Source organism: Eutrigla gurnardus (assembly GCF_963514095.1).
Source record: "Eutrigla gurnardus genome assembly, chromosome: 6".
Classification (NCBI taxonomy): domain Eukaryota; kingdom Metazoa; phylum Chordata; class Actinopteri; order Perciformes; family Triglidae; genus Eutrigla; species Eutrigla gurnardus.
The window spans coordinates 23091964-23117440 of NC_139920.1; the positions used below are offsets into that span (position 1 = coordinate 23091964).

At 41.9% G+C, this 25477-nt stretch overlaps 1 protein-coding gene across 2 annotated transcripts in view; it reads right to left on the reverse strand.

Moving 5' to 3' along the window:
- The window catches only part of nr5a2 (nuclear receptor subfamily 5, group A, member 2), a 195852-nt gene that overhangs the window by 61453 nt on the left and 108922 nt on the right, over positions 1-25477 (reverse strand). The window contains exons 2-3 of one of the 2 annotated variants that reach the window (XM_084012269.1): positions 3573-3670; positions 498-616 (exon numbers count right to left, since the gene is read on the reverse strand). In XM_084012269.1, the coding sequence (XP_083868395.1) occupies positions 498-616; positions 3573-3654 (201 nt within the window). In that variant the 5' untranslated portion in view covers positions 3655-3670. Of the gene's footprint in view, positions 1-497; positions 617-3572; positions 4194-25477 lie in introns of those variants that run through there. The other variant, XM_084012268.1, reaches the window with a different exon arrangement.

A 25477-nucleotide genomic window follows, 5' to 3' on the forward strand; every position in this document is an offset into this window, starting at 1 on the left:
CTGTGATGTTAATGACGGGGGTTGGGGGTTGCTGAATCTTAACTGCACTGTGACACTTGTTGAAAGTCACTCTGGGCAGTCTGTTGGCTAAATGCCGAGCGGGCAAGAATATAACTGAACAGATGAACAGAGACGTTAATACACTGGAAATAAAAAGGGGGAGCCAGAAATATAAGAGCCGTCTGTCTATCTATCTATCTATCTATCTATCTATCTATCTATCTATCTATCTATCTATCTATCTTGTAAACACCACTGTATCTACATTTAAGGAAAATGCTAATTTAAAAATAGCAAAGCACTCAAAAGCTTCCACACAGGCAACAACCAAACCTTGCTCAGCCACTTTAAACGATGCTTTATGCAACTTTATAATAACCATAATTAGTCAACTATACCATCAGAAATCATTTATTTTAAACACTTGGCTATTTGAGATGTCAAAGCAGGTATAGGGGAAGGTCACAGGGGAGAATGGGGAGAATGAGTGCACTCACCTTGCAGCTCTCGCAGGTCAGTAGTCCGTAGTGATAGCCTGAAACCTTGTCTCCGCACACGGGACACATCTCGTCCAAGTCTTCGTCATACGAGTAGTCCATCATTTTTAACTGGTGAGCTGAGGACGAGACACGGACACACAGAGAGAAAGTCTATTTTAGTGCTGTGGTGGAATCCCTTTTCCAAAAAAAAAAAAAAAAAAAAAAGTCTGCTTTCATCCATCAAGAAGAACCACGGGGAACCACGCGATGCAACTGGATGAGATTTTTTTTTCTTACAAAAGTTCCTTTTAACTTTTTTTTTTTTTAGAGGTCTAAATGACGATGAATTCTTTTGGAAGGAGTTAAAAGGACGCGACCATCTATTCCTCCTCGTTGCCGCCCTCTCGTCTACATAAGTTGCAGACAGTGGCTAAAAAAAAAAAAAAAAAAAAAAAACGCATGAAAGTGAGCCTCATAAATATGCATGCATCTAAGTCGAGAAATCGCTGGGGGAAATGGAGAGATATTAGAGTTAAGGATTGGAGGAGAATATGTTACCGCCCACAGATAAATGAAGACGCACAGAGAAGCCCTTATCTCTGCAGGCGAGCAGGAAAACATCCAGAACCAACATTAGTTATCCCGATCCTCTAGCAGGCCTGTTTGTTTCTCTAATGGGGTTTCATGTCACTTTGTACGTGCGCTTTAAAAAAGAACCCGGTAAATGACACACATTGTACTTTACGGTAACCTGAAATCAATTTAGAAATGAGTGGAATTCCACCACATTTCATTTGATTATGATTTATGACTTCGATTGGACTATCATTGCCGTGTATTTGCCGTATCGCCGCCTCTCCCCTCGCGTATTAGACATAGCGGCATTGTGATAAGCCCGTGTGACAGCGCTAAGTAAACAGTCAGGCTGACGTTTACGACAGTTACAAAAGCGTTTATGGTTATAATCATCATCATCATCATCACCAAAAAGGAAAAAAAGCAGCACAGGATCAAACAGGAAAAGCTCAGTGGATGTGGCTGGAATTGGAAACATTTTGTCATTCCAAGGCCCTTCTTTCCCCCTGCTCTCCACTTCCAAATGCGCACATCTCTTTTCTCACTGCGAGACCTTTTAATTAGACGTGATTTCTGGTTTGTTAGCGCGTTGCCCTGCTGGGATCCCCGCGCTGCATATTCCAGCTGAAGCAACAAGTTCCACCGAGCTGCCGTTTTTTTTTTTTTTTTAATACCCCCACACAAGCTCCAGCAAAGTCCATTTCCGAACTTTCTTCTGCCTTTTAGCGCACGAAGGAGAACATTTGCATGGGGCTGTTATCGTGACGCTGCGGATTTGGACACATTTTTAATTACGCAGTGGACGAAGTCGTGGTAAATAAAAAAAATATATATTCGTAGATCTTTTTGGAAATTGTCCTAATGATACAAATTCCCAGAAAAATTATTTCTCCCTTTAAAAATGTAAATTGTTTTATTCTGCTGCTTTTGTAATGATTTATAAAATAATTTGCATTTCACAGGATAAACATTGTTTTACGTTAAGCCACATAGACTTCAGTTGAACCCTGCAAGCGCAGGTTTGTGCACACAGTGCGTGTGTGCAGGTTACATCGCTTTAGAAACATACAGACTCTCTCACCTGCTGACTCTCACCTCGGCGACCACTTTGCTCATTCAACTTCCAAAACGCATCATTTATATAAACAAAAAAACAAAAACAAAAAAAGCTGGTGATTATAGAGAAACCTCTCTTCCATTCCGAGCTACCTTGTTTTTTTTTGCTCCTGCGTAAAAGTAGATAACGGGCTCTCTAACAAGCCACTCCTTGTCTTGTGAGTGTTTGTTATCAGCGGCTCATAAAACATCCACCGGCCTAATTGATTGCCCGTTTATAGTGCAGCGAAATAACGTGAGGGGAATGAGGGACATGCTGGAGTTTATCTTGGCAGAGGAGTCAGCCTCTAAATGGTCATTCTTGCTGCTTTGTGTATATTTAGAAAAAACAATCATTATATATATATATATATATATATATATATATATATATATACACGTTTAATAAATATGCCCAATCTGTTTTCAATCAAAGCTGCACATTTTTTTTTATTTTTTATTTTTAAATCGAAAGCAACTAAATGATTGATGTCCATTCGTGAGATAAATACAAAAAAAAATCCGTACATTAGTGTAGCATCATAAAACGATATTTAGTTCCAGTTTTTACATTTTTGTTCAAACCCTAATTTTAAAATTGCATTCATTTCAGGCCACTTTTAAAATAAAATACTGAACGGAAATGTGTTAGGAGCAGAAGAAAACACACATTACATTAGAGAAATGTCTCTCGCGGCGATGACCAGTTTACAATGTCTATAAAGTCTAAATTAGATCAGGCTTCAGACGAAAGTTTAATGTCCCGAGGTCAATATTTGTCAGGGGTTCAACTCACTAAATGGAATCTCTTAACTTATTCTCTGCATATTTTTTTTTACTACCTTTTTCATAAATGGACAAACACTCTTCTCTGTGTTGTTACAATCACGAGTCAATTCTGCATATGCTGCAGAATTCAAGTGTCCAAACCCAGAGACATTTAAAAAAAACTTAAACACACTGATCTCCGGTCTGACTCGCCGTTTTTACGCACGCAGGCGCCGTCCAGCGTGAGTGACAGCTGGGTATAATCAGTTTGATCACGAGCCAAACTTTTGGAAAAAGTGATGTATACGGTTTCATCTACATTCATCTTATATTATAGCAACGAGTTAGAGAAAATAACAATTATATTCCCAAACAATAAGGGCAATTCACCAAATCTTAAAAAAAACGAAGGACCTCCATGTTCAAGTCTAATTTGTCACATTAATGTTTTAGCCGGTATTGCCTAAATCGCCGGTCATTGTCCTAAAACGTCCGCATACATGTGTTGGACATACGCGTGTCCCAAACTTTTTGGTGACAGCCTTGCAGTGCGGACCTCCAGTCCGACAACGCTTCCCTTTAAAAGTGGAAGTCGATCAAATCTGCTGTTTTTTAGCCGTGCGAGATAGAAAAACGGATCTGACCTGTTCTTACCTTGCATATTCCTTGGCACGCGCCGTTGTTCGCCATACGATCGAGAGAGTCCCAGGGATTCAGTCTCGACTTTGGGCAGCATGTCAGCGCTGCCGGCCCGAGCTGGAGACTCCGCACCGCTCTCGGCGGGACACCTGGACCCGTGAGAGGCAGACGTCCAACCACACCAACTCGCCTCGGAAGTGTAAAAACCCACCCCAAAAAATGAAAAATGTCTATTCGGCTTACTTCGTGTCGCTCCCTGCCTTCCAATTATCGCACCATGCTCCGAACATGAAGCCCGACTCGGAACGACTCAGACCGTCTTCAAACGCCCGGGTTGCATCGCCGCTTCCTATTTAACTTCACTTTAAATTTCTCAAAAATTGCATTCGCTCACAGAAGAGTGGTGAGAACGCAGCGCGGAGACGAGGGATCCCTTTAGGTACTTATTAAGGAACAGTTGCGCGCCGAGTTGGGTTTGTTGGGGGAATCGCTCTCTGTCTCTCTGGCGAACTGCACCGCGGTCCGGATTAAAAGACGATGATAAGTTTTTCCTTTCGCTTTTCCAAAAAAGTATTTTTTTTTAAAAGCGCGTCACCCATTAAAGTAGCGACCTTCAATGTAACTTTCAGCCTTTTTAGCAGACGATACGTGCCATCGGGGCCGCCCCCTCCTGTGCGTAAAGTCGGATTCGGTGTGTCGGTCGGACTGTCTGGAGATGTGGAGACCTCTCCTCCTCCTCCTTCTCCTCCTCCTCCTCGCGGCTTTGTTTACCCCTCTCTCTCCAATCCGAGGCGCACGCTGTCGTCTGACATCATCTTCCCTCGGTCCAATCAGGCGAAGAGACCGGGAAACATCGCCTCAAACCTTCCAGTTCCGTCTCTCCGAAAATCTCAGCTGTTTAATCCAGTTAATGACGGACTGTAAAAAAAAAAAAAACGCGGAGGGAGATCAAGGAAATCAAGCGAGGTGATGCAACTGCATGCGCGAGAGCGGAGACTCCGCCACGAGCGCACGGAGCGCGAAAGGTATAGCGCGCGAGGTATGTGGATTGTAGCGCGTAAAGGGGGGGGTGATCATCGCAGCACGTGCACGATTCTTAAATGTAAAGTTATTATTTTTTAATAACCCCCGTCATCTATATATGTTTATGTTGCATTTTAGTGTTTAGTTCACGTCAATTATCGCTATTAGCACCGTGGCCTCTGCCTCTGTGGTAATCCAGTAACGATCCAACTGATCAATAACGTTTAATCCAATAAAATAGAATACCCTTTCTTTATTATTACTTTCTAACACTCTTTCTCATTTAATAACGAAGCCATGAGCATGTGTCGCGTGACATACACAATCCGGCATAAAAGCCATATTAAAAAAGTAATATAAAGTCGCGGATTTTGGGTTTGTTTGGGAAACGCGAGCAGCGCATCGGCCTCGGGCATAAAACGGCCTTTACTTTCGGATCAAATCAGCCCCCTTAACACAATCTATTATACCCCTCGCTTCTGAATTATTACCAGTAATTGGCTGAGAAGGGATCAATTAGTGGTCTGACGTCAGACTCGGGCTATTGTTGCGAATTAAATACATACAAAGACAAGAAGCGATTATACAGCCGTCCACGCGCACATACAAACACATATCACTTATTTGAGTTCGCATGTTTCCTTATCACCGGGCAGGGACGCGCGGGCAGCCACGGGGGCAGACAGCCAGACACACCTAAAGGGTCGCAGAGGGCGCGCTCCACACACACACACACACGCGCGCGCGCGCGCGCACATACACGCACACACACTGGTAGTAAAAAAAATAAGAGGCACGAGTACAGATAATTATACATTTTAAGAATGTCATAGACTTACCGACCTATAAAATGTAGTTGGAAAATATACCATGCACAGAAAGGAAACAAACCACTGCTTAAATAAATTCCTCACATGATTTTCACTTCTTTTTTAACTATTTCTATCATTTGTGCAAACATTTCATTTTATCAAGCTACTCATCGGATATATTATTTCATAAACCTTTATTAAAAAGCAGGACATTATTTCAGTCCCGACCTGTGGCGTTTCATTTCTACACCATCAGTGTAATGCAGTTCATCAGATGAATATGCTTTACGGGTGCATAATACATTTTAAAGCTTTGGTAATCCAGTAAAAAAAAAAGATCACTGTGAGACTATAAAAAGTATTAACACGTCTCCAGTATTTTATATATAATAAGTTCTTCCTCTCTATTAAAATATCCTCGTTTGCCATTTCAATAAAAGGTGGTGAAAGTTTATGTGTCTGAGGCAGCATCAGTTAAGACGTTATCTGTTAAATCCAAAAGAGGCACTCTGTGGATCTAACCGGATCGTGTTCCCCACTTTCCTTTTTTCCGTGATCTTTCCGTCATGTCTCCTGACTGTAAATGTCCCGTTTCACACCTGTGGAATAATTTCCCACACACACATTCACCTGCAGCAGGAGGGTGAAACAAGTGGGTTTCGGGACATTTCATGACAATACATTAAAAATACACGTTAATACAATAAACGGATTGAATTCGACCAGCACATTAACCACTGTGTTGACAGGGTGCACAGGGCTCCACCAATCAGCAACGTGCTCTTAATTCTGAGGTGTGATTGGTTAAAGATGGGTTACTCAGAGGCAGGGGGGGGGGGGGGGGGGGTGACAAAGGGAAGGACAAGTAGGGGCAGGAGACTCAGAGGAGGGGGTGAGAGGGGGGAAGGGGGGGATGCAGGTTAGGTTATAAAATGACACAGAGACTGATAAGACCTTCTCTGCCAAGATAGCACCACTGGAATGATTAACCTGTATGAGAGAGAGAGACAGAGAGAGAGAGAGAGAGAGAGAGAGAGAGAGAGAGCTCTGGGGAAACATAATGAGGGACACAGGAAGAGGGAAAGGATAAAATACTGGTCCAAAGATTCAAACAACAGAAAAGACAGACAACAGGCTTGTTTTTACATGAAAAGCGTTGGAACTCCAAACTGAATTGACAGAGAGACACTAGAACACAGACGGAGAGAGAGAGAGAGAGTCACCTGTAGGTTCTTAAGTGGCACTTTATTGACTCTGAGTTCACAGTTTGAGGCGATAAAAGTCACATAAAAATGAGAGGCAAAGTCATGCCGACTCTCACTCAAACTTTGGACTAATTCTCAGCCACGTTTCACTTCCAAGTTTGTGTTTTTTTTTAATCTGATTGGCACATACACACATTCATCAATCATTTTGCATTTGTGTGTGTGTGTGTGTGTGTAATACCACGTGGATACCCATGGGGACATGTGCAGCATTTCCATGCTTGTCTGTTTCTATGGAAGTCTGAGTGTGTGTGTGTGGGTGGGTGTGTGTGTGTTTGCTCATTTGTGTTCATGAATCAGTGTGTGCATGTATGACTGATCTCTTCTGATCAAATAACAATAGCCTTGGAATTGTAACACGCACACACACACACACACACACTAACATCATTGAATTATAATCAGCATACGCTCGCTATTCATAACCAGGAAGTCACTTATACACCCCCCGACACACAAACAAACACACACACCCACACACACACATACACACACACACACACACACACACACACACACACACACACACACACACACACACACACACACACACACATCTCTGTTTTCTGTATTGGCACTGTAATGTAAACAGTCATTTGCTCTATAAATACTCCAGTTCCAAACGTGCAGAGCAACGACTCATAAAAGTAAACAAAGAAGGTGGCGGTGTGACACAAACATGGCGTGACTCAGAAAATGATTAAAGGAATCAGCAGCTCCGCTGTGTAGTTTAAACTGTAAGATAAGGATGGAAGTGGAGGAGCTACTTGGGGGAGACGTGCAATAAGTTATAAGTTGCCCATTAAATACTACGTTAGCCCGCTAGTCGCTAACTGTGTCTGTGTGTTTGGTGCTGGGCAGCTAGCATGAGTTTATCATGAAGCAAGGTTGATGAGAACTGAGTCTATGGCAAGTAAAAACAAAAAAAATCACCTGAAAGATGCTGGATAAGATGTTGGATAAATTAGAGGATTATGTCCAGCATCCTCTCTCTCTCCTTTTTGTTGACTAACATCATAGTCATGAGGCAGTAAAATCAACACTATGGTGCCTTCAGGTACCCTTCTAGTGTCAGTTTGTGGACATGGTGGGGAAGGCGTGTCAGTTTCCGCTTGTTACATGCATAATGTCTTATAAAAACAAACACTTCTGTCCTCACAGGAAGTTAGGTTTTAGGCAACAAAACCACTTATTTTGGTTAAGAAAAAATGTCTCACGTGACAAAATGCTATAGAATCAGAATCCTAATCCGTTTTATTAACAAGTAAGTGTGAACACATACAAGGATAGACATACAACTAAAAAAAGGTAACAAACTGAATAAAAGGTAAACATTACATTTGACGAATATGTGCAGATATAAATATAGTATATATAGAGTATAATATACATTTATAAACAGATGCAAATGAGTGGAGAGCAAAAAAGGTGCAGGAATGGATATGAAATATATAATATAAAACAGGGTGTATGCATGTTAACTGTTCAAGTATAACAAATAACTGTTGAATTAATAAGTACTGGCATTTAGATTTTACCTGAGAGCAGACTAAAACTGACTTTCTGTGAAGAGATGGTCAAAATAGGAAATACGCCTATTCAAATTCAGTAGGTGCATAATTCCTGCATGATGCTCTCGCTCTTGTCACTCTCAAATTCCTCCAGTATATCTCACATCCCTTTGACTTTCTATTGTGCCCCGGGTCAACTGCTGTTACCTGCTGCTCTCCGGCTCTTAGGCTGCAGACGGTCACTGGATTATTGGAGGAAACCGAGTCTGTCAACAGCAAGTGTTGACATTTGGGCTTAGGAGATAAACCTCACAAGGGATCAAACAAAGACGGGGCCCTTTTGACTGACGAGAGGAGTGTGTGTGTTTGTGTGTTTGTGTAAAGAGGTTTTCAGTGTTGCAAGTTTGTCTGCTGACAACCTCATGTGGAAGGACGCTGATATTGTCTGAGGGGGGTTGTCGGTTATCTCCATGTCAAACGGCTGAGAAAACATAAAAGTGAGGTTGATCTGGAGAACACGCGTGCACACACATTTTAAAAGATTTACACTCTTTGCAAAAGCAAAAACGGGGGATATAAATACATAAATGATAAACAACCTGTATCCAGAATGTTTTTTCCCGGCTTGACTGACACCCGAGTGTGAAGCTTGAAGTCTCGCCGAAACGCACACCAGATCCTCACAGATATGAAAACACTGCAGCCTATGATATTTTAAAGATCCCACTGAATGGTATTCATTTACATTTCTGGGAAGTTATTATTATTATTACTTATGTCAGTTCTGGGACAGCATAGTGAAAGAAATTATGACATCCCTGCCCCTTCTGACCTATGCATTTCATTTTATTTTGAGTATTTAGTATGACAGAGAGAAGCACCTCTCGTTAATTTTATTCCAAAATAAAAGTTTAATTATAAAATATAGTTACTTATTGCAATTATTGATCATTTATGAGAAAGAGAAAACAAAGAGACATCAGGGATGCTTTTTTAAAAAAGATTAAACGTTTCATTATCAAGCATTGAGAAACAGATTAGCAATGATGTCTTTTGGTCTTCATTTTTCCGTGGTTTTTTACAGAAAAAAGGTATCACAATTAATTTGACAATGATGTATTAATCTTTAACACGTGCTGCACGTAGCAGCTGTAACGCTGCTTAATGGAGTGGAATGATGCAGACAGGAGATAAGAGGTGAATAAAAAATACCGCGGGCTACTGCGACATAAAGCGGGTCAAGGCTTGGCAGTTCCTCGCGTCTGATGAAGTGTCAATCACATCGGAGCGAGGGACGGTAAAAAAGGATGGTAAAGAAAAAGTGGAAAGAGAAAGGAGAGCAGAGGAGGGAGGGATGGAGGGGTGGAGGGGGGGGGGTGCTACCATTTTAATGCTTCTGACAGAAGGAGGAGAGAGGAGAGGAGAGGAGGATGAAAGAAGAAGATCTACAGAGGTAAATGTCCCACTAACATCTCTGACAGAAGGGTGGGAGAAGCCGGGGGAGGGGTACAATGCAAGGGAAGAGCGGGCGGGGGGCGGGGAAGCGGCCGTGGGACCAGTGACTTGTCCAACATGGGCAGGATGCAGATTAGGACTTCCTTTTGAGAAATTTTGTAGAAATTAAAATACAGTACAGGAAGTCACTGAATGTGTATAAAAAAGTCATTTAAGCTGAAATCACAGCAGCAGTGTCATAGGACGCTTTGTGCAGTAGCACATCAAGTTGTTACTACTTTTTTTATTGAAGTAAAAGATCAGAGTGCTTCTTCTACGAGTCATTATAATTTTTTTGACCGGCACTTCTCCCTCGACACGCTACAAATCAAAAGTCGAGCTGGTTGCTTTTTTTCGGCGCTCCGGTGACGTGATGACGCGTCAACGAATTGTTGTTTCATCCTGTTCAGCTGTATCTGAAAAAAAAAGAGGGAGGAAGTGGAGTTCCTTTGGGAGCTGGGATGTACAAGCAATGAGTACGTTTTTCAGAAATGAAGTGCCAAGAGCTTGTGTGGTGTATTCTAGCCTTTCTGATTTTGCACTCATGTGTTCGACAGCTCTCTCCCCTCACTTTCATTAGAAACCCCGTAGTGAGGGAATATATTGCGGAGGAATGGTGTTTCATCCCAAAGCCAAATTGAGCCATTGATCTTTTTTTTTGGCAAACCCTTACTAAGATATTTCGTCACCCGTATGTATGTTACAAAATCAAGCGCACATTGGAACTCTGACCAATCTCAAAATTGTGGAAAAATATGTATGACTACAAGTGAGTCTGGTCAGTTACACTTAGAGCAATGTTTCACTTTGTGATACAAGCATCAAATTTGGCCAAAATTTTCTTCTGGACCTACTTTTTCCCAAAAAATTCTGGTAGCTATACAAAAATATTGAACTTTTACTGGCGTCATTGAATTTGTCATGCCAAAAATTCATACAGTTTGATGTCTAGATTATTAAAATATGTCCAGCTATTCAAGTTCTACACTGAAAAAAACTTTTTTACATTTGATGAAATGGCCAGCTTGAAAAATTGCCTTTGATTTTCAGGTGGCTACTGGACCTTTCTGAAAAAGTATGTCCTATATGCACGTCAAATTTGGTGGTTGTATCCAGTGGTGTAGTGGTAGTTGATGAGGTGGGTGTCCTGCTAGGTAGATGGGTAGGTTACAGAGGAGGAAATGGGCTCCTATTGGCTTTCTGGCTGATAGGCGGGTTTACTGTAAACTGACAGAAAAAGGTGGGTATACCCCGTATACCTGCGTATACCCTACTACACCACTGGTTGTATCACAAAGTGAAAGATTCTTTTGAAATATTGGCTTAATCTGCAGCACTAACATTGAAAATGGGAAAGCTAGTTTTGAAGGTGAATGCACCGCCTCCGTCCATCAAATCAAGATCTCTTTCTAGTTTTGTCTTCCCAATAAAACACTTTTGTCCTCAGAAACCTCGTATTATCATTACCTTTTCGCCCCCCGTTTGCATTCTTGACTTTGCACGCATTTTTTTTACAAAGTTTGAAACCGGGCTGACAGTCAAAAGGGGGCAGAGAGACCAGATTAGACGAAAGCGGGGAAGGGAAAGAAACAATTAAGGTTGGAGTTAAATACGGAACGTAAGACGACGGGGTTGAGAGGGAAGTGTGAGAAAGCAAATACATACACGCATGCAATTCACTCTAGTATAAACATTACGCTCCGAGAACGTCCAGGAATATATGCTGCGGTAACTGTGACTCACACAACCTAACCGCTCCTCCATCGTCTCACAAACACACACACACACACACACACACACTTACACACATGCACGCGCTCTCCGGCATGTCCGACATGATAATTAATCTGCCTGCTTCTTGGATCCTTTTCAAGCACTTCTTTAGGAACAGAGATATAATTGTTATATCTACTGTCAGACGGCTGGAGCTCTGACCCTTGACTTCCTTTCTACTTGTTCCTTTTAATGCGGGCCATTTAGAAGAAAAGACTCCTGTTGGGACACACTGGAAATGGATTTGTAGAAGAAGCGTCAGGCTGATAAACGAGGACAAAGAAAGCCTTTTCTCGTTCACGATACAAATACCAGACACCATGGTCCGATTTCAGGTTTTGTCGCTGAAACCCGAGAGCTGTTGTGTCACTTTAAATGTGTTTACTTTAATTCATAATATGGCAAGGATACACACACATACTTAACCTTTATGCCGTGCCTCTGCCTCCCTCTCGCTTTCTGAACACACACACACACACACACACGCACAAGCACGGTGCGACTGCTAGAACCATTAGCAGGTCATGTAACAGTCATTGTTCATTGCTTCGTATAAGCTTCTTCTATTCAAGAGCCAGCAGGACCGACAACAGCACTCGCCAACACTGTCAGGTGTTCAGGTTGCAAGAAAAACCAAACAAATTATAGGGTGAGGTCTCGATTGGAATACAGTATACGTGTGTGTGTGTGTGTGTGTGTGAGAGAGTCTGCGTTTAAGTTGTCATGCATGCATGGATTAATAACTTGACTTCTTATCAGACCCTTGCACTCCCTTGTGCATTGATTAATTGTTTACAGCAGCTAGCATCGGCATCATTTAAGGTGCAAACGAAGGTTCCCACAAGTGAGCTTGAAAGCCATAAAACAGCTGCAGAAGGAGTGTCGGCTCCTTGCATTGTTCTCCTCAGACAGGCGTGTGGTTCCTGACATACATGTTTAAGAGGATATCGGCACATCTGAGAAAGTCCAGACGGACGCCTGTTGTTGGTTCAACATTGATCGAACGGGGAAAAGCTTGCAAGCTTGTTAATGGTCGGTTAGCCCAGAGACAATACATTTACACAGTTTATTTAAGTTTTGCATGTTTTTTACTCCAACAGAAGAGGATTAATAAAAGGCTAATACACTATGATAGCTTTCTTTGGTCTTACTGTCCCCTCATGTCGGCACTGTCCAAACGGCTTGGCATTGGTCAACAGTTTCAACCTTTTTTGATTAATTTATCCTCCCTGAGCATCATTTGATCACCTCTGATTTTGTTGCAATGAATCCATTTTGCCTTGAAATTTCACAAAAAAAATTGGTTTGTCCAGGCCAGAAGGTTGAGTCTATCTTTTCCTCAACTCAGAAAAATAAACCTGAAAAAAAGACTTCTTTCCCAGCACTTTTGCTCGCAAGATGATTGACAAAATGAGAAAAACAACGTATTAATGGTTTTTCTGATTTTTTACAGGATCATTTCTTTTTTCTTGTAGGCCTCCAACATATTTAAATGCAGCATCTGAGAAGGCAAAAAGGGGTCACAAGTAAAAAACCACTTAACTTTATGGGATCGAAAGGCAAAACTTCAACAAGCATTCTGGGAGAGACAAAAGTGTGAAAAACCCGGCACTTTATCACCAAATCTATCATGGAATAGTAATGGAACAAACGTCTCACAGTAATGATATAAAACAGAGAACATTTGGATGGATTCTTTTTCCCATCAACCCCATCATTCACATTCTCTATATAGGCTGAGTGATTTGAATACAACAAGGACAAAATACTCTCACTGGGGGCAGTTTCAGCCGCCAGGTGAGTGTGCGGTCATTCATGACGGAGGTGCACTGAGACACACAAACACACACACACACAAACACACACACCTGACTCTATACAATCTCTGCTCTATTCACACTGCTGTTAGTCTAGGTGAATCCTAGGTGATTGCGTGGGTTGTTAGCTGCTTTATTCTTCTGTCTGAGACGCACACAGACACACATTCATACAAACACACTCACGAAGACGCTGGGGTCAGTGTGCGGTTGTCTGTAACAGTCTGGATAGTAAAAAAAAAAGTGTCCGAGAGAGGATCGACTGGTCTTACTGTGTGACACACACACACACACACACACACACACACACACACACACACACACACACACACACACACACACACACACACACACACAGAGGTTGACTGGTGTCTGTGGTCGGGGAGCGGTCAGTTGTGACAGACACATCGTATCCCCTCTGGCTGACCTGTGGCCACTCACACATACACAACTGCGCTCAATGGACCGTTCCCTCCTCCCTTTATCCAACCCCTGTCCCTTTCTAGAAAGCTGCCGTACCATTCACCGCTGTGCTAATGACACAGAACAGCTAAAAGGCCACACACACACACACACACACACACACACACACACACACACACCGCCACCTCTGCCAAAAATTTATCCTCTGGATTAATGAGAGCTGATATAATCTAGCGAGTGGTTGTTATCATGTCTTGTTGTGCTATTCAAACGTCTTTTAACGTATGATTTTGTTGTTTTTCTTTTGTGTTGGATGTATATCTCATATTCTGACTTGGATAATGACTATTTCACACCGATATATGAGCTTTATGTTAATTATATGTGATGACTTAAAGAAGGGGCAGCACAAGATAAGCTTAGCTTCCTCCTGTCCCTCCTCGATCTTGAATCATTTTATTTTTATTTATTTGAATGACGTATTGTATGTCATGTTAATATTGTACTTTGTATTCGAGGAAAATGAAGATCAAATCAAATCTTTTACTTTTGAAGGCCATTTTACTATAGCTGGATTTCAAGTGTTGAAAAGAGAAATTCTCTCTCTCTCCATTGCTGAAAGACAAACAAGCGGTTGTATCAGCAACAGACTTTTAAGACACGATGTGGGAGATCTTTGGTTTTTGGTGGCCCACTTTGGCCTTCACTAAGTGTTTCAGGTCATTTTTCAAAAGCTCTCCGCTGTTAACAATAGAAAAACAGCTAAATCTCTTTTACTTCCTGCCTTCATCCTCTTTTCAGTTGGCAAACAAAGCTACTGTGCATCAGAGCCGGCATGTGGTGTGGGACGGACAAAATCACTATTTTATGATCTCGACATCCGCAATATTTAAATCCTGGCTGTATGATATCCAGTATTACTGGATATCAGTAGTTACTACACACTGCTTACGTTGACTGAGCTCATACAGAAAGATAAATCCTCCCTGCACATTTACTGATATTGTGATGTGAACATTTCTGATCTAAATCCCGGTTTGAAGGGGCTCACACCTCTAATCAATGTGTTGCTATTCAATTAGGGCAGCTATTGTGCTGTGTTATTCAGAGAATGGGCCAATAAAGCCTAATTGCAGCGCAGAGATCCATAAAGTCGGGCAGGTGAAGAGGCCGAGAGAGCTGCTTTATGGGTTTCAAAGGGGGGGGGCATTGTTCGCCCCCCATGATAAAGCCCCCACTCCACTGTGTGTGTGTTTACTTACCTCTCTGGAGGCCTGGAGGTATAATTTTTTGGTGACGTGCATGTGTGTATGTGTGTGTGTGTGTGTGTGTGTGTGTGTGTGTGTGTGTGTGTGTGTGTGTGTGTGTGTGTGTGTGTGTGTGTGTGTCTGTTTGCTTACCTCTAAGTGAGAGGCCGAGGAAGTGGGTGATGTGCAGGTCACTCTGGCGTGTGTGTGTGTGTGTGTGTGATACTGTGCTTAGACTTAATGGAGAGTAAATATAAAGATCCTAACCATTAACTGTGCCATAATGTTTGGTCATGGAGACACTAGGGAACATTATCTATGGTTAGTTCCTCTCTGTGACTGAAGGAATTTCGCTCCTGGAAATTTATGTTCTTCTGTTCAAATCCTCCACAACTGAACCAAGAGGTCATACGGGAGCATGTAGTGTTGGAGGAATCCATCACTGATGGATGGAGTTGGAGGAATGCTCTCAAAATTAAATAAAAGAAAAAAAGTAGTTGTAGATAATTATAACGCCTTGTATGTTATTATGTTAAGAGTCACCAAAAGGAGGAGAAATAAATCCATTTAGTCCATGTATTTTTAGGTTAGATTTTATACCCAATACCCCAAATTATACCCAAAGCAGAACCTTTTGCAGCATCAGGTCCCTGCAATTTCCCAAAAGTGTTAAAGGATTTGTTTGGCTTCCAGTTAAATGACCTTGACTACTGAATAATTTGTTCATTCAGAAACCTTTTTCAAGCCGCAAGTTAGGGAAGGGTGTGAGGATGCTTTCTGTCTTGCAGAATATAAATAAAAAAACAGAAAAAACTATTTTGAGCAGTTTCTCTTGAAAAATTAGAAACAACAGAATAACCATGGCTGATGAAATTGAGAAACTGAACCACAAAGGTCCTCAGGACTTTGCGCTTAAACACATTGAAAATACTAAGTGTTCAATATTATCTATATTTTTTTTTTACATCACACCTAATAAAAGTCCCAGAAAAACATTCTAAACGCAGACATCTGAGACGTTACTCGTGAATATTCAATAACACTGCATCAGAGGTCTCATACCATCAAGGGCGCTCCCCTTTTCTTTATTTTCTTTGGAGCCAGCTTCTTGGTGAACAAAGATCTTTTATTCCTCTGGCAGAAAACACCTTTTTGAATCCATCAAAGATTCATTTGAAAGACGTTTCAATGTCAAATTAAAAAAAAAATACATTAAATTGTCAAAATGAGAATAGTAACCAATGATTGGTACTTCTGAAGAACAATACACTTAACACATTGATAATGGCTCTCTGGTCTTCACCCCCATGATATGGAGATGTTATATGATACCAAAATGTATATTTGTCTTCATATTCCTGCTTTCTGGTCTGGCAGCAGGTGATTGCACCAGTAGAAGAAGCCTCTGTAACCCCAAAAATCACCATGTTTAGGTCTTGTTGAACTGTCTTTGATCGTCTTTGTGGAACCTCACCTGCTTTGTTCCTCACTGAAAACGAATGCAATCATTTTACAGCCTTAGATGACATGAGAAATGGAGAAAAGGAGGTTGGCCGGCGAGGTTTTTTCTGACAGAAATTTGGACCGACGGGAGAGTTGAGATGCGAGTTCATTTTATCTGGATGGCGTCCCTTCTGCATTGAATCATTTAGTCAGCCAGACAGTCAGTCAGCCAGTTGGTGGGGGCAGCCATTGAGTTCACAGTTGGTCCGTCAGTTGATTAAGCCAGACTGGTATTCAGCTATTCAGCCAAACAGACAATGATTTGGGGAGACAACCATTTAGCCAGTTTGGCCAGCTAGCTATAGCCAGGCTAGTGCCTAGGCTAGGTAGGTTGTCAGTTTGTGAGGCAATTAATCAGTTAGCCAGTCATGTTATAAAACCAGTCAGTCAATCAATCATAGGGTCAGCCAATTAAGATACGTTAATGAATTGCTGAATAAGTCACCAGTCAGCCATGCAGCTAGTTCCACTGGCAGGTTCCATCACAAGCCAAGTAGGCCTTATGTATATTTTCAGAGCTGTACAGACAGATGTGTGTGTGTGTGTGTGTGTGTGTGTGCAGAAAGTCAAAAAGAGAGGAAGCAAGAAGTATATTTAATGTATAAACTGCACGGCATATATACGTACAGTACAGTATGTGCATGTGTGCATGTGTGTGTGCTTGGTTATGGACCACCCATAGGCCTGGAGAAGTCTCTGGGTAAGGCTCTGGACCTGGATTAATTATGGCCCCTGTATGAGGTGGTTTTGTGGCAGGTTGGGGGGGTTACACCTGTGAACTCCGTCACTGCAAACCTCAAGCCAGCTCCCTGACATGGGGGCGGTAGGTTTGTTGGCCGGGGTGAAAATGACTCCCAGCTTTCTCCCACCCCAACCTCCCCCTCCCCCCCCCCACCCCTCTTCAGGCCCGAGGGGGAAATCTCACACATATGGTTCATATACTCATTTGTCCAAAAAGCGAAGAAACATCAAGAAAGAAATCCAGATATGTTTTTTAGGAATGAGAAAGTTCTCGCTTTCCAGCTGGATGGGGAAGAGAGAGAGCATTTTTTTTTCTGAGAAATGCAGACAGAGTCCCCTGTTGGGGAGATATATAGGAGCTGCCCCTTTTTCTGGGACCCCAACAGATATAAATGGCGCTTCAATCCCCCCCCCCCGGCAGTGGTGTTACCGAGGGTTTGAGGCGTTTTAACTCGGAGCCGATGCCGATAAATCTGTCACCTGGTGGAATCCGTCTCCGGGCCCCCGGTTGGAGGAAACAAATTGTAGCTTTGGGTTGGGGGGGTGGGGGGAAGGAAAGAGAGAGAGAGAGAAACAGGGAGAGAGAGAGAGAGAGAGAGAGAGAGAGAGAGAGAGAGAGAAGTGACCTGTCAGCCAAGCCCATTCATCATCTGGACAAAATGGTCGCCTCTGTCCTTTTCCGCTGACCAGCCAAAACATCCTGTGGTAAGCAAGTTTTCAGGTGACGTTTAAAGTGTGCGTGTGTGTGCGTGTGTGTGTGTGGTAGGCCTTCTTTTACTCTTGTTCGCTACCTTCCTTTGACCTCATCAATATGATGAACATTTTCTCGTTTTCCTCTTTTGAATGAAAAAAAAACCAAAACACTTTCTCTGTTTTCATCTTGGATCGTCCTGGCTGTTGCATCTTCTCCCACGGCAACGGTATTTAGGAACACACGGCGGGCTGGAAACAAGATGAGGTCATGAGAGTCAGGAAAAGTCGTGTGCGGTACAGACCGTGGTGAGACGGCTTCTCTGGTCATTCTTAATTATAATTTGTTTTATATATACATATATACATATATATATATTTGCAGCAGCAGGCCCCATCATCTGACGTCGTACAGTTGTGTGTAGCTATTACAAGTTGGCATGCTGCGGACCACATTAATGAGGACCTCCAGTTCGAGCGGTCAGGTAGAGTTGGGCCTGTGGCGGCCAGGAAGCTGACAGCTTCATCCTCTGGAGAACATGGTGAGCCAGTTTGGGTTTGGCAAGACCGTGTGTGTGTGTGTGTGTGTGTGTGGGGGGGGGGGGGTGTTCATACTGTACGTTCAACTATAGAGAAACAGCACATGCAAATGGACATAATGCAAAATTGGACGCAAGTGAACGCAAATATGAAGCCACAGAATTTCACAGAGAAATTCCCAAAAAACTCGGCCCGTTCTCTCTCTCTCTCACACACATACACACACACACACACACACAAACACATTATGTGGACTAAATTAAATCAAAACTTTCATAGCAAAGATTGTCAGCGTCATGAGTCGTGCTGTCATCACTACTGTCGTTAGGCACACATGAATCTGACAAATTAGGTTTAGACCAGGGGAAGGCAACCTTATTTTGGCACAGGGTAGCTTAACCGAAAGCTGGCAATAAGTGTGCAGTCTTTTTCTTAGAAATGTTGAAGTGCTCATCTACATGTTATTTACGGTAACTTGATTGAAAAAAAAAAGAGACCTCGAGGGAAAATCATGGCAACAGTCTGGCTTTCTTTCTTTATTTGATTAACTTCAGTTATTTTTGGGGCCTTTTATTGAGGGAGTGAGTGAAATGGGGGAGTAAGAGATGGGGATGAGAAAGGGCCACCGGTCAGATTCAAACCCGGGGCCACTGCAGTGTGGACTTGATGCGCCAACTCTACCACTGAGCTATCCGGCGCCCCCTAATACACATCTTTCTGAGTGTCGAAGATACACTTGTCTTATTGTCTGACAAGCATTCTGTTGATGCATCTTGGGCAGATTTCATAGCTGATCATGCAAACCAGCTCCCTGAATGATCCGTGTGGGTCTGAGAACTGAGAATTTTTTTTTTTTTTAAATGATTGCAATTGATAAATACGGTTCGTCCATATGTTTGTGTTTAGTTTATGGATGAATGTAAAGCCAAAAGAAATAGTTTAATACGTGGAGAAGCAAAAATCTCATCTGGATTTTATCCGGATACGAGACACTTGAAACTGCGAGCGGTAATGAGGCTTGACATATTGCGTCACACAGTCTGTTTGAAGCTGAGTGTTTGCTGCACAGATGTCCGATGTTTCCATCTATTGTAAACCAAGGGGTTGAGAAAATATTCTGCATTCTTGTTGTTGCCGGTGTAAAAACATGTTGACGAAGTCCAAATTAAATATGATCCATGAACCTTCCCTGTCCTTCTGCTGTACCCACTTCTTCACTTTTCTGCCCCCACTTTAACCCATAATTGCACTCTTCATCCTCTTTCCGTCTGTCTCTCTCCCTCTCTGTCTCTCACATACACAAACACATGGATTTACGTATGTAAATGTGACTAATGCTGTACATCCAGCGTATTTCTTCCATGCAGTGCATCGCATAACCTTTAAAAGATATTTAAAGTATTTGGGCTTTAGTGCTTAAAAGGTTTTCCTGTCACTGTTATTCTTCTGCAACCTTAAAAAAATAATACTTGATGTTGAATTTTCTTTTTTCTGAAATGCAAAAAGCTTTACAAATACTGCATATATGCATATATATATACTGCATATATGCCTAAAGCCAACTATCTGCATCTCACAACACTTCAAAAACAACGTGCCATATATCTCATTCATGTACAGTGTGTGTGATGACTGATGGGCTTCAGTGATGGCCTGTCAATAAGCAGCAGGGGCAGGAAATAAAGACCCCCCCCACCACCACCACCACCACCACCACCCTTTCCCAATAGGCAGCAACATAAAGAGGTGTGGTGTGGTGGTGAGGGTGGGGTGAGCAGATAGATCATAGTAACAGCCAATAATAAATGGATCATGCTTCTATGTTTTTAAAGCCAGTGGCAGCTGTATTGAATGGGAAACCTTGTGTGGGGGAGAAAATAGAGGTTTATTGATCAGACACAGCTTGTCGAGTGGAGTGGTTGGGGGGGTGTTGAGACCCATCGACCTCCAGGAAAATAATGTTCTATCTGAGTTTTCATAGACAACCCGAACCCCACAGCCGTCCACACACACTTCGAGTCACTTCGCTCCCAACACACACACACGCAAACACACACTTATTTTTTGGAATAGACGGGTGGATAATGAGGCTGCGGCAACGTAGAGACAGGGCAGCGCCAGTTTCAGATGTTTGTTTGTGTTAAAGGTGAGGTCAAATTGGGATATTTTTGCACCCATCTCTGTTATTTCTCTTGTGGTCGTTCAGAGTTCTGCAGTAAAGTATGGCAGGAAAGTGAAAACTTCCAAAGTAAAAAAAAAAAGGAATTGTTGTCTGGCTCCCAGAAAGTAGCACAGCTCTCTCTCTCTCTCACCACTTTGCTGAGAATCACCTTTAGTTATGAGGACGCGATACAGAAAAACCGGCATACTAACCATGAATATGTTAGCTGCATAGCCATTAGCATTCTATATGGGTAACCAACCAGTTTGCATCATCAACTTACTTAAATGAATGGAGCGAAAATATGTTGCTAATTCATGTCGTTTAGATATTTTTTTTATTGTATTTAACTATTGTGGTATGGACACACAAATTTAAATAAAACATAAATCTTATCAGGTATCATGTAACTGTATTAGCTGTTCCATCGCGGCTGCAATGGTAAATCTTGTATCTTCTTACTACTCTGCTGATTCGCTTACTGTAAATAGACTGTATTGTTTTATTGTGAAAATTCTGCTTATCATTCGGCCAATGTACCTGACCAAAATGCTGCAACCTTGGCAGGCAAACTACATTCAAGCATAACACTTGCTCTGCTACATGGTTTGATTTAAAAAAAAAAGAAAAGAAAGTGAGGCGCCACTCTCCCTCCATAAAACATTTGACATACTGATGGTGTGGTGGCTATTTAATTTGCAGAAATGTACGTATTTGTTTTCTCAGTTGCCCTCGCCAAGCTCAAATTCCGAAAAGGATTTTCTCTCATTTGTCCGTCCTTTTCCTTTTTTTTTTTCTGGTATTATTTTTCGTTCCTTTTTCTCTCTCCCTCTCCCTTCGCCCCGCTCACTCCAAAACCCCAGTCGCATGCAGACTGGGTCGCCGACCAATTTAAACAGCGAGGTTTTTCGGCAGCTAAACGCCGGCTAGTAGGAGTGCTGTGGTCTCTGCAGTACTTTGTCTGTGGCCACACAATTAAGGATTTAGGTGTGGCAATAGGAAGAATGTGGAAATCGGATCCTGGCAGCCCACACCCTACCAAACTCTGTTTCTTCCTTTCTCCATTTTTTTTATATTTTACTCCACCACGTTCCTCCTATCCTTTCCTGTCTTTGGAAGTCTTCACCTCCTTTCTTTGTTTTTTTTCCTCCCTGTCTTTAACTCGGCCCTTTCTGTCTGTCTGTCACTCCGGCCTTCCTCCCCTAACACTCCGGTCTCTCTCATATTCCCGCTCGCGTTCCAACGCACATCGAAGCCACAACTCCACTCGTTTATCTGGAACAAACTGTTTGGTTTTCCTTTTTTCTTCTGCTTCCTCTCCTCACATACAGTAGAGTGAGAGAGAGAGAGAGGTAATGGAAGGGTTGGTGCATTTCAGATTGAGAAAGTGATGGATGGAGAGAAAGCACTGCTGCAAATTTAGTGAGTAACTTATCACGTTTATTTAAGAATAGTTTTTGTTGAATCACCTCACTACACTTATTTTTCCTATCTGACTGTCTGGACTCCATCTCCAACACACACACACACACACACACACACACACACACACACACACACACACACACACACACACACACACACACACACACACACACACAACCATCAGTAACCTGCAGCAGCAATGGGAACCTGTCCATCAAACCAGACCTCGTTGGGGCCTTCCTGTTATAGGATTTTTCCCCCCACTTAGTGTTCACAGAGTATGGATGTAGATTTTGTATTTAAGCTTATGAGAGTATGCAAAGCTAAATAGATACATAAGTTATGGCACCCATGCACATACTAATGTACACACTGGTGGAGTATACATAATTTTGAACAAACTAGCACATGCACAAAGATTTTCACAGTGGACAAATGAATGCATTAAAAACATAGTGTCTTAGAAGAATGGACCATCATCTGTCATTCAGCATATTTCCTCGTATGGAGTATTGGTGATGCTGGTGGCAAAATCTGATCCGTAGGTAATCTAGTGCTTGTGAAGGCACAGGATGTGATTTTACATAATTTTCATATTCATCAATCCAGCCACTGATACCATTATGGCAGTGTTTCTCCACTTATTCAGCTATAACATAAAACAGTATATTGACACACATATTTTAAATACTGATTTGTGTAAACATCTGTTCAGTCTATCTTGCTGAATCCACACATACACACCCACACGGCACAATTCGAAGGCTCAACCTCCCAAATGCATCACTTGCTGACAAAACGCTGCCTGGAAGAAGCATTTCCAAAAAATAAAAATCCAGCATGGACCAAATAACTGCTCCGGCTATGACTTATCAAACCCACAACAAGACCATTCTGCCTTTTGACCCATAAACTTTCTCCATTATCCGCCAGACTGTCACCAACTTATGATCCATGCTCCATAAAACCCCTTCATTCATCACCTCCAATTAAATCAATTATCATTCCTGGGATCGGCTCCCCGACAAATCACAGCGGTCGATGGGCAGGTATGGCTCGGGCCAGCGGGGGCATTCGGACAGGCAAAATGAGACAGCGGACAGATAGAGTCATCCTTCATGCTAAGTGGGATTGTCCTGACGCGGGCTGAGATAGACCCCGAGGTGTAATGGACCTCTTTGCCTTGACTTCCTCTGGCCTCAGCGACAGTGTAAGGTGGAACGCAGACCCGGGTCAAACAGCGGCTGAATAGTTTTGATCCAAAGTGAAATAGCTGCCATTTTTAAAATTAAAAAAATGATTGATGGCCACAAATCTTCTATACGGTGCATTCATTCTTAAAGCTGCAGTATTAACTTTTCATATCAGGAAGCAAAGTAAACAGGACATATTCATAATACTTTGTCTGTAAATGACGTCCCTTCACCATCCCCCTGATACGGCATTTCAATTATGTTGGGGATGTTTTCGGGTGAAAAGCATTTCTTGTGACAACCGCGGTGATCCCGGCAGATTCAGAGCAAAATTACCGTTTGAACAATAATTAATAAGTAATAGAAGAGGAACATTTCTTGAGGATTAAAACATGTCAAGTAGGTAAAACTGTTCATCGATGTGTTTAATATTTAACCACTTTAACACAAATGACCCAAATGATTCATGTCTGCATTGCAACGTTTCGTGACAAATCCCTAGTAATGAATATGTTGAAATTCTTACAGACAGGTGTTTTGGATCACACTGTACTCACTTTAACCTTTTTGGTATTCAGTCCCTCATCAGCTAAAATTATTATAAGATTATCAGGTTATGATATACACAATGTCTATGATGTGCTGAATTGTACTTAGCTGTAATACTTTATTAAGGTTAGGAAAAGATTGTGGTTGAATAATAACTTCTAATTCTTGACTCCTGACACATTCAGACATCCAGACACCCCCCCCCCCCCCCCCCCATACTGTTTTACTGCGGTATATAAAAAGAAAAAGTACATTCCCTGCCTTGTAATAACAAGGTTGCCAGTTAACACATACCACTTTTGAAAATCATCCTGGCGATACTTCCAAATTAGTCAGTGTAAATCTGCTGCATATGCACATAATTCACAGGAGACATGTGTCTGCTTGCTACGTGTAAACTTGAGGACAGCTAATACAGATGCTGGACTCGTCTGGCATCGTGTCAGAGTCATAGATCTCTTTAGAGAAGAGTATAAAAGTATGACAATATGAGGAATTGTTTCTGACTTTTGGCTTGTTTTCAAAATATCTCCACATATCTATTGGATTTAGTATTTTATGATGCTATATGAACTCATCCATTTGTTGTATTGATCTTAATAACAATATAAATAAAACACGTTGTAACTATATGCCAAATATCTTTCAGATGATTTACAGCTGCTACAGTCTCTATTATACCATATTTTAAACATGCGCTGGTCAATTTCTGCCAAAAAAAAGCCAAGCCAAAAGCTATTTTTTTATCGATCTCAAAACTCTTATTCCTGCCAACTGTCCTAAAAAATGTTATCTATAGTCATTTGATGAATTATATGAGTGATTATATGAAAAAGTCGAATCTGGTTTAAAAAGTCATGGTATATATGATAGTTTTATTATCTGACCTTCATCTCCGCAACCTGAATTACATGCGGGGTACCTCATGGATCAATTTTAGGCCCATTCTTTCTTCTATAAACAAGTACCCGCTTGCTTACTTTAAAATGATATACCTTACAATTGATGATATAGATACACCTACCTCTCCTGCTCACTGCAGACTGCTGTTCTTGTGATACACATGCTACTGTCTCAGCATACGTACTTACATTATTATTTAGATGATCACACTCGCCACCTTGATTAGAAACACAGCAGCACTTTCAGAGCTAAAAGTAGATTAAGTCCACTCAGTATCTGAATCATAATAGAAAAGATACCTGCCAAACTCCCTTCAGAACAGCATCTGTTTATCGTCATGTATGACAATAACTGGTAGATGGTCCAAGGGCATAATAGCAGACCATGAAGTTGTTAAAGTTGTGTTCTTGCATCAACTTTACATTTAAAAAAAAACGAACTATGAGTGGATTTATAGTTTTCACCCTTTAATCGGCGTTTTGTTCCAGAAGTATCCAGAGGGATTGCTTGGAGGACAGAGACGGCAGACCTTGGTCTTAAGGCGATCAGACGGACGGAGAGAGCGAAGCGACAGGGAGATGAGAACACGTGGGGTAAAAGGGATTTCCTGAGGCGATGGTATCAATACGTTTAACATGTCCTCTCTGTTTTACTATCGCACCACTGGGTTCCCACCCTCCTTCCCCACATAAAACACATCATCGAGTTCTTCCTGCCCTGGGCAGCTTGCAAAGATGTTGACGGATGTTGATTTGGACTCAAGGATGGGGACGGTTGCCAAAAGTTAAGTCTTATCTTCTCCTTAACCTGCGTCATGTTTGAGAAAAAAGACAAAAAAGAGGAGAAAAGA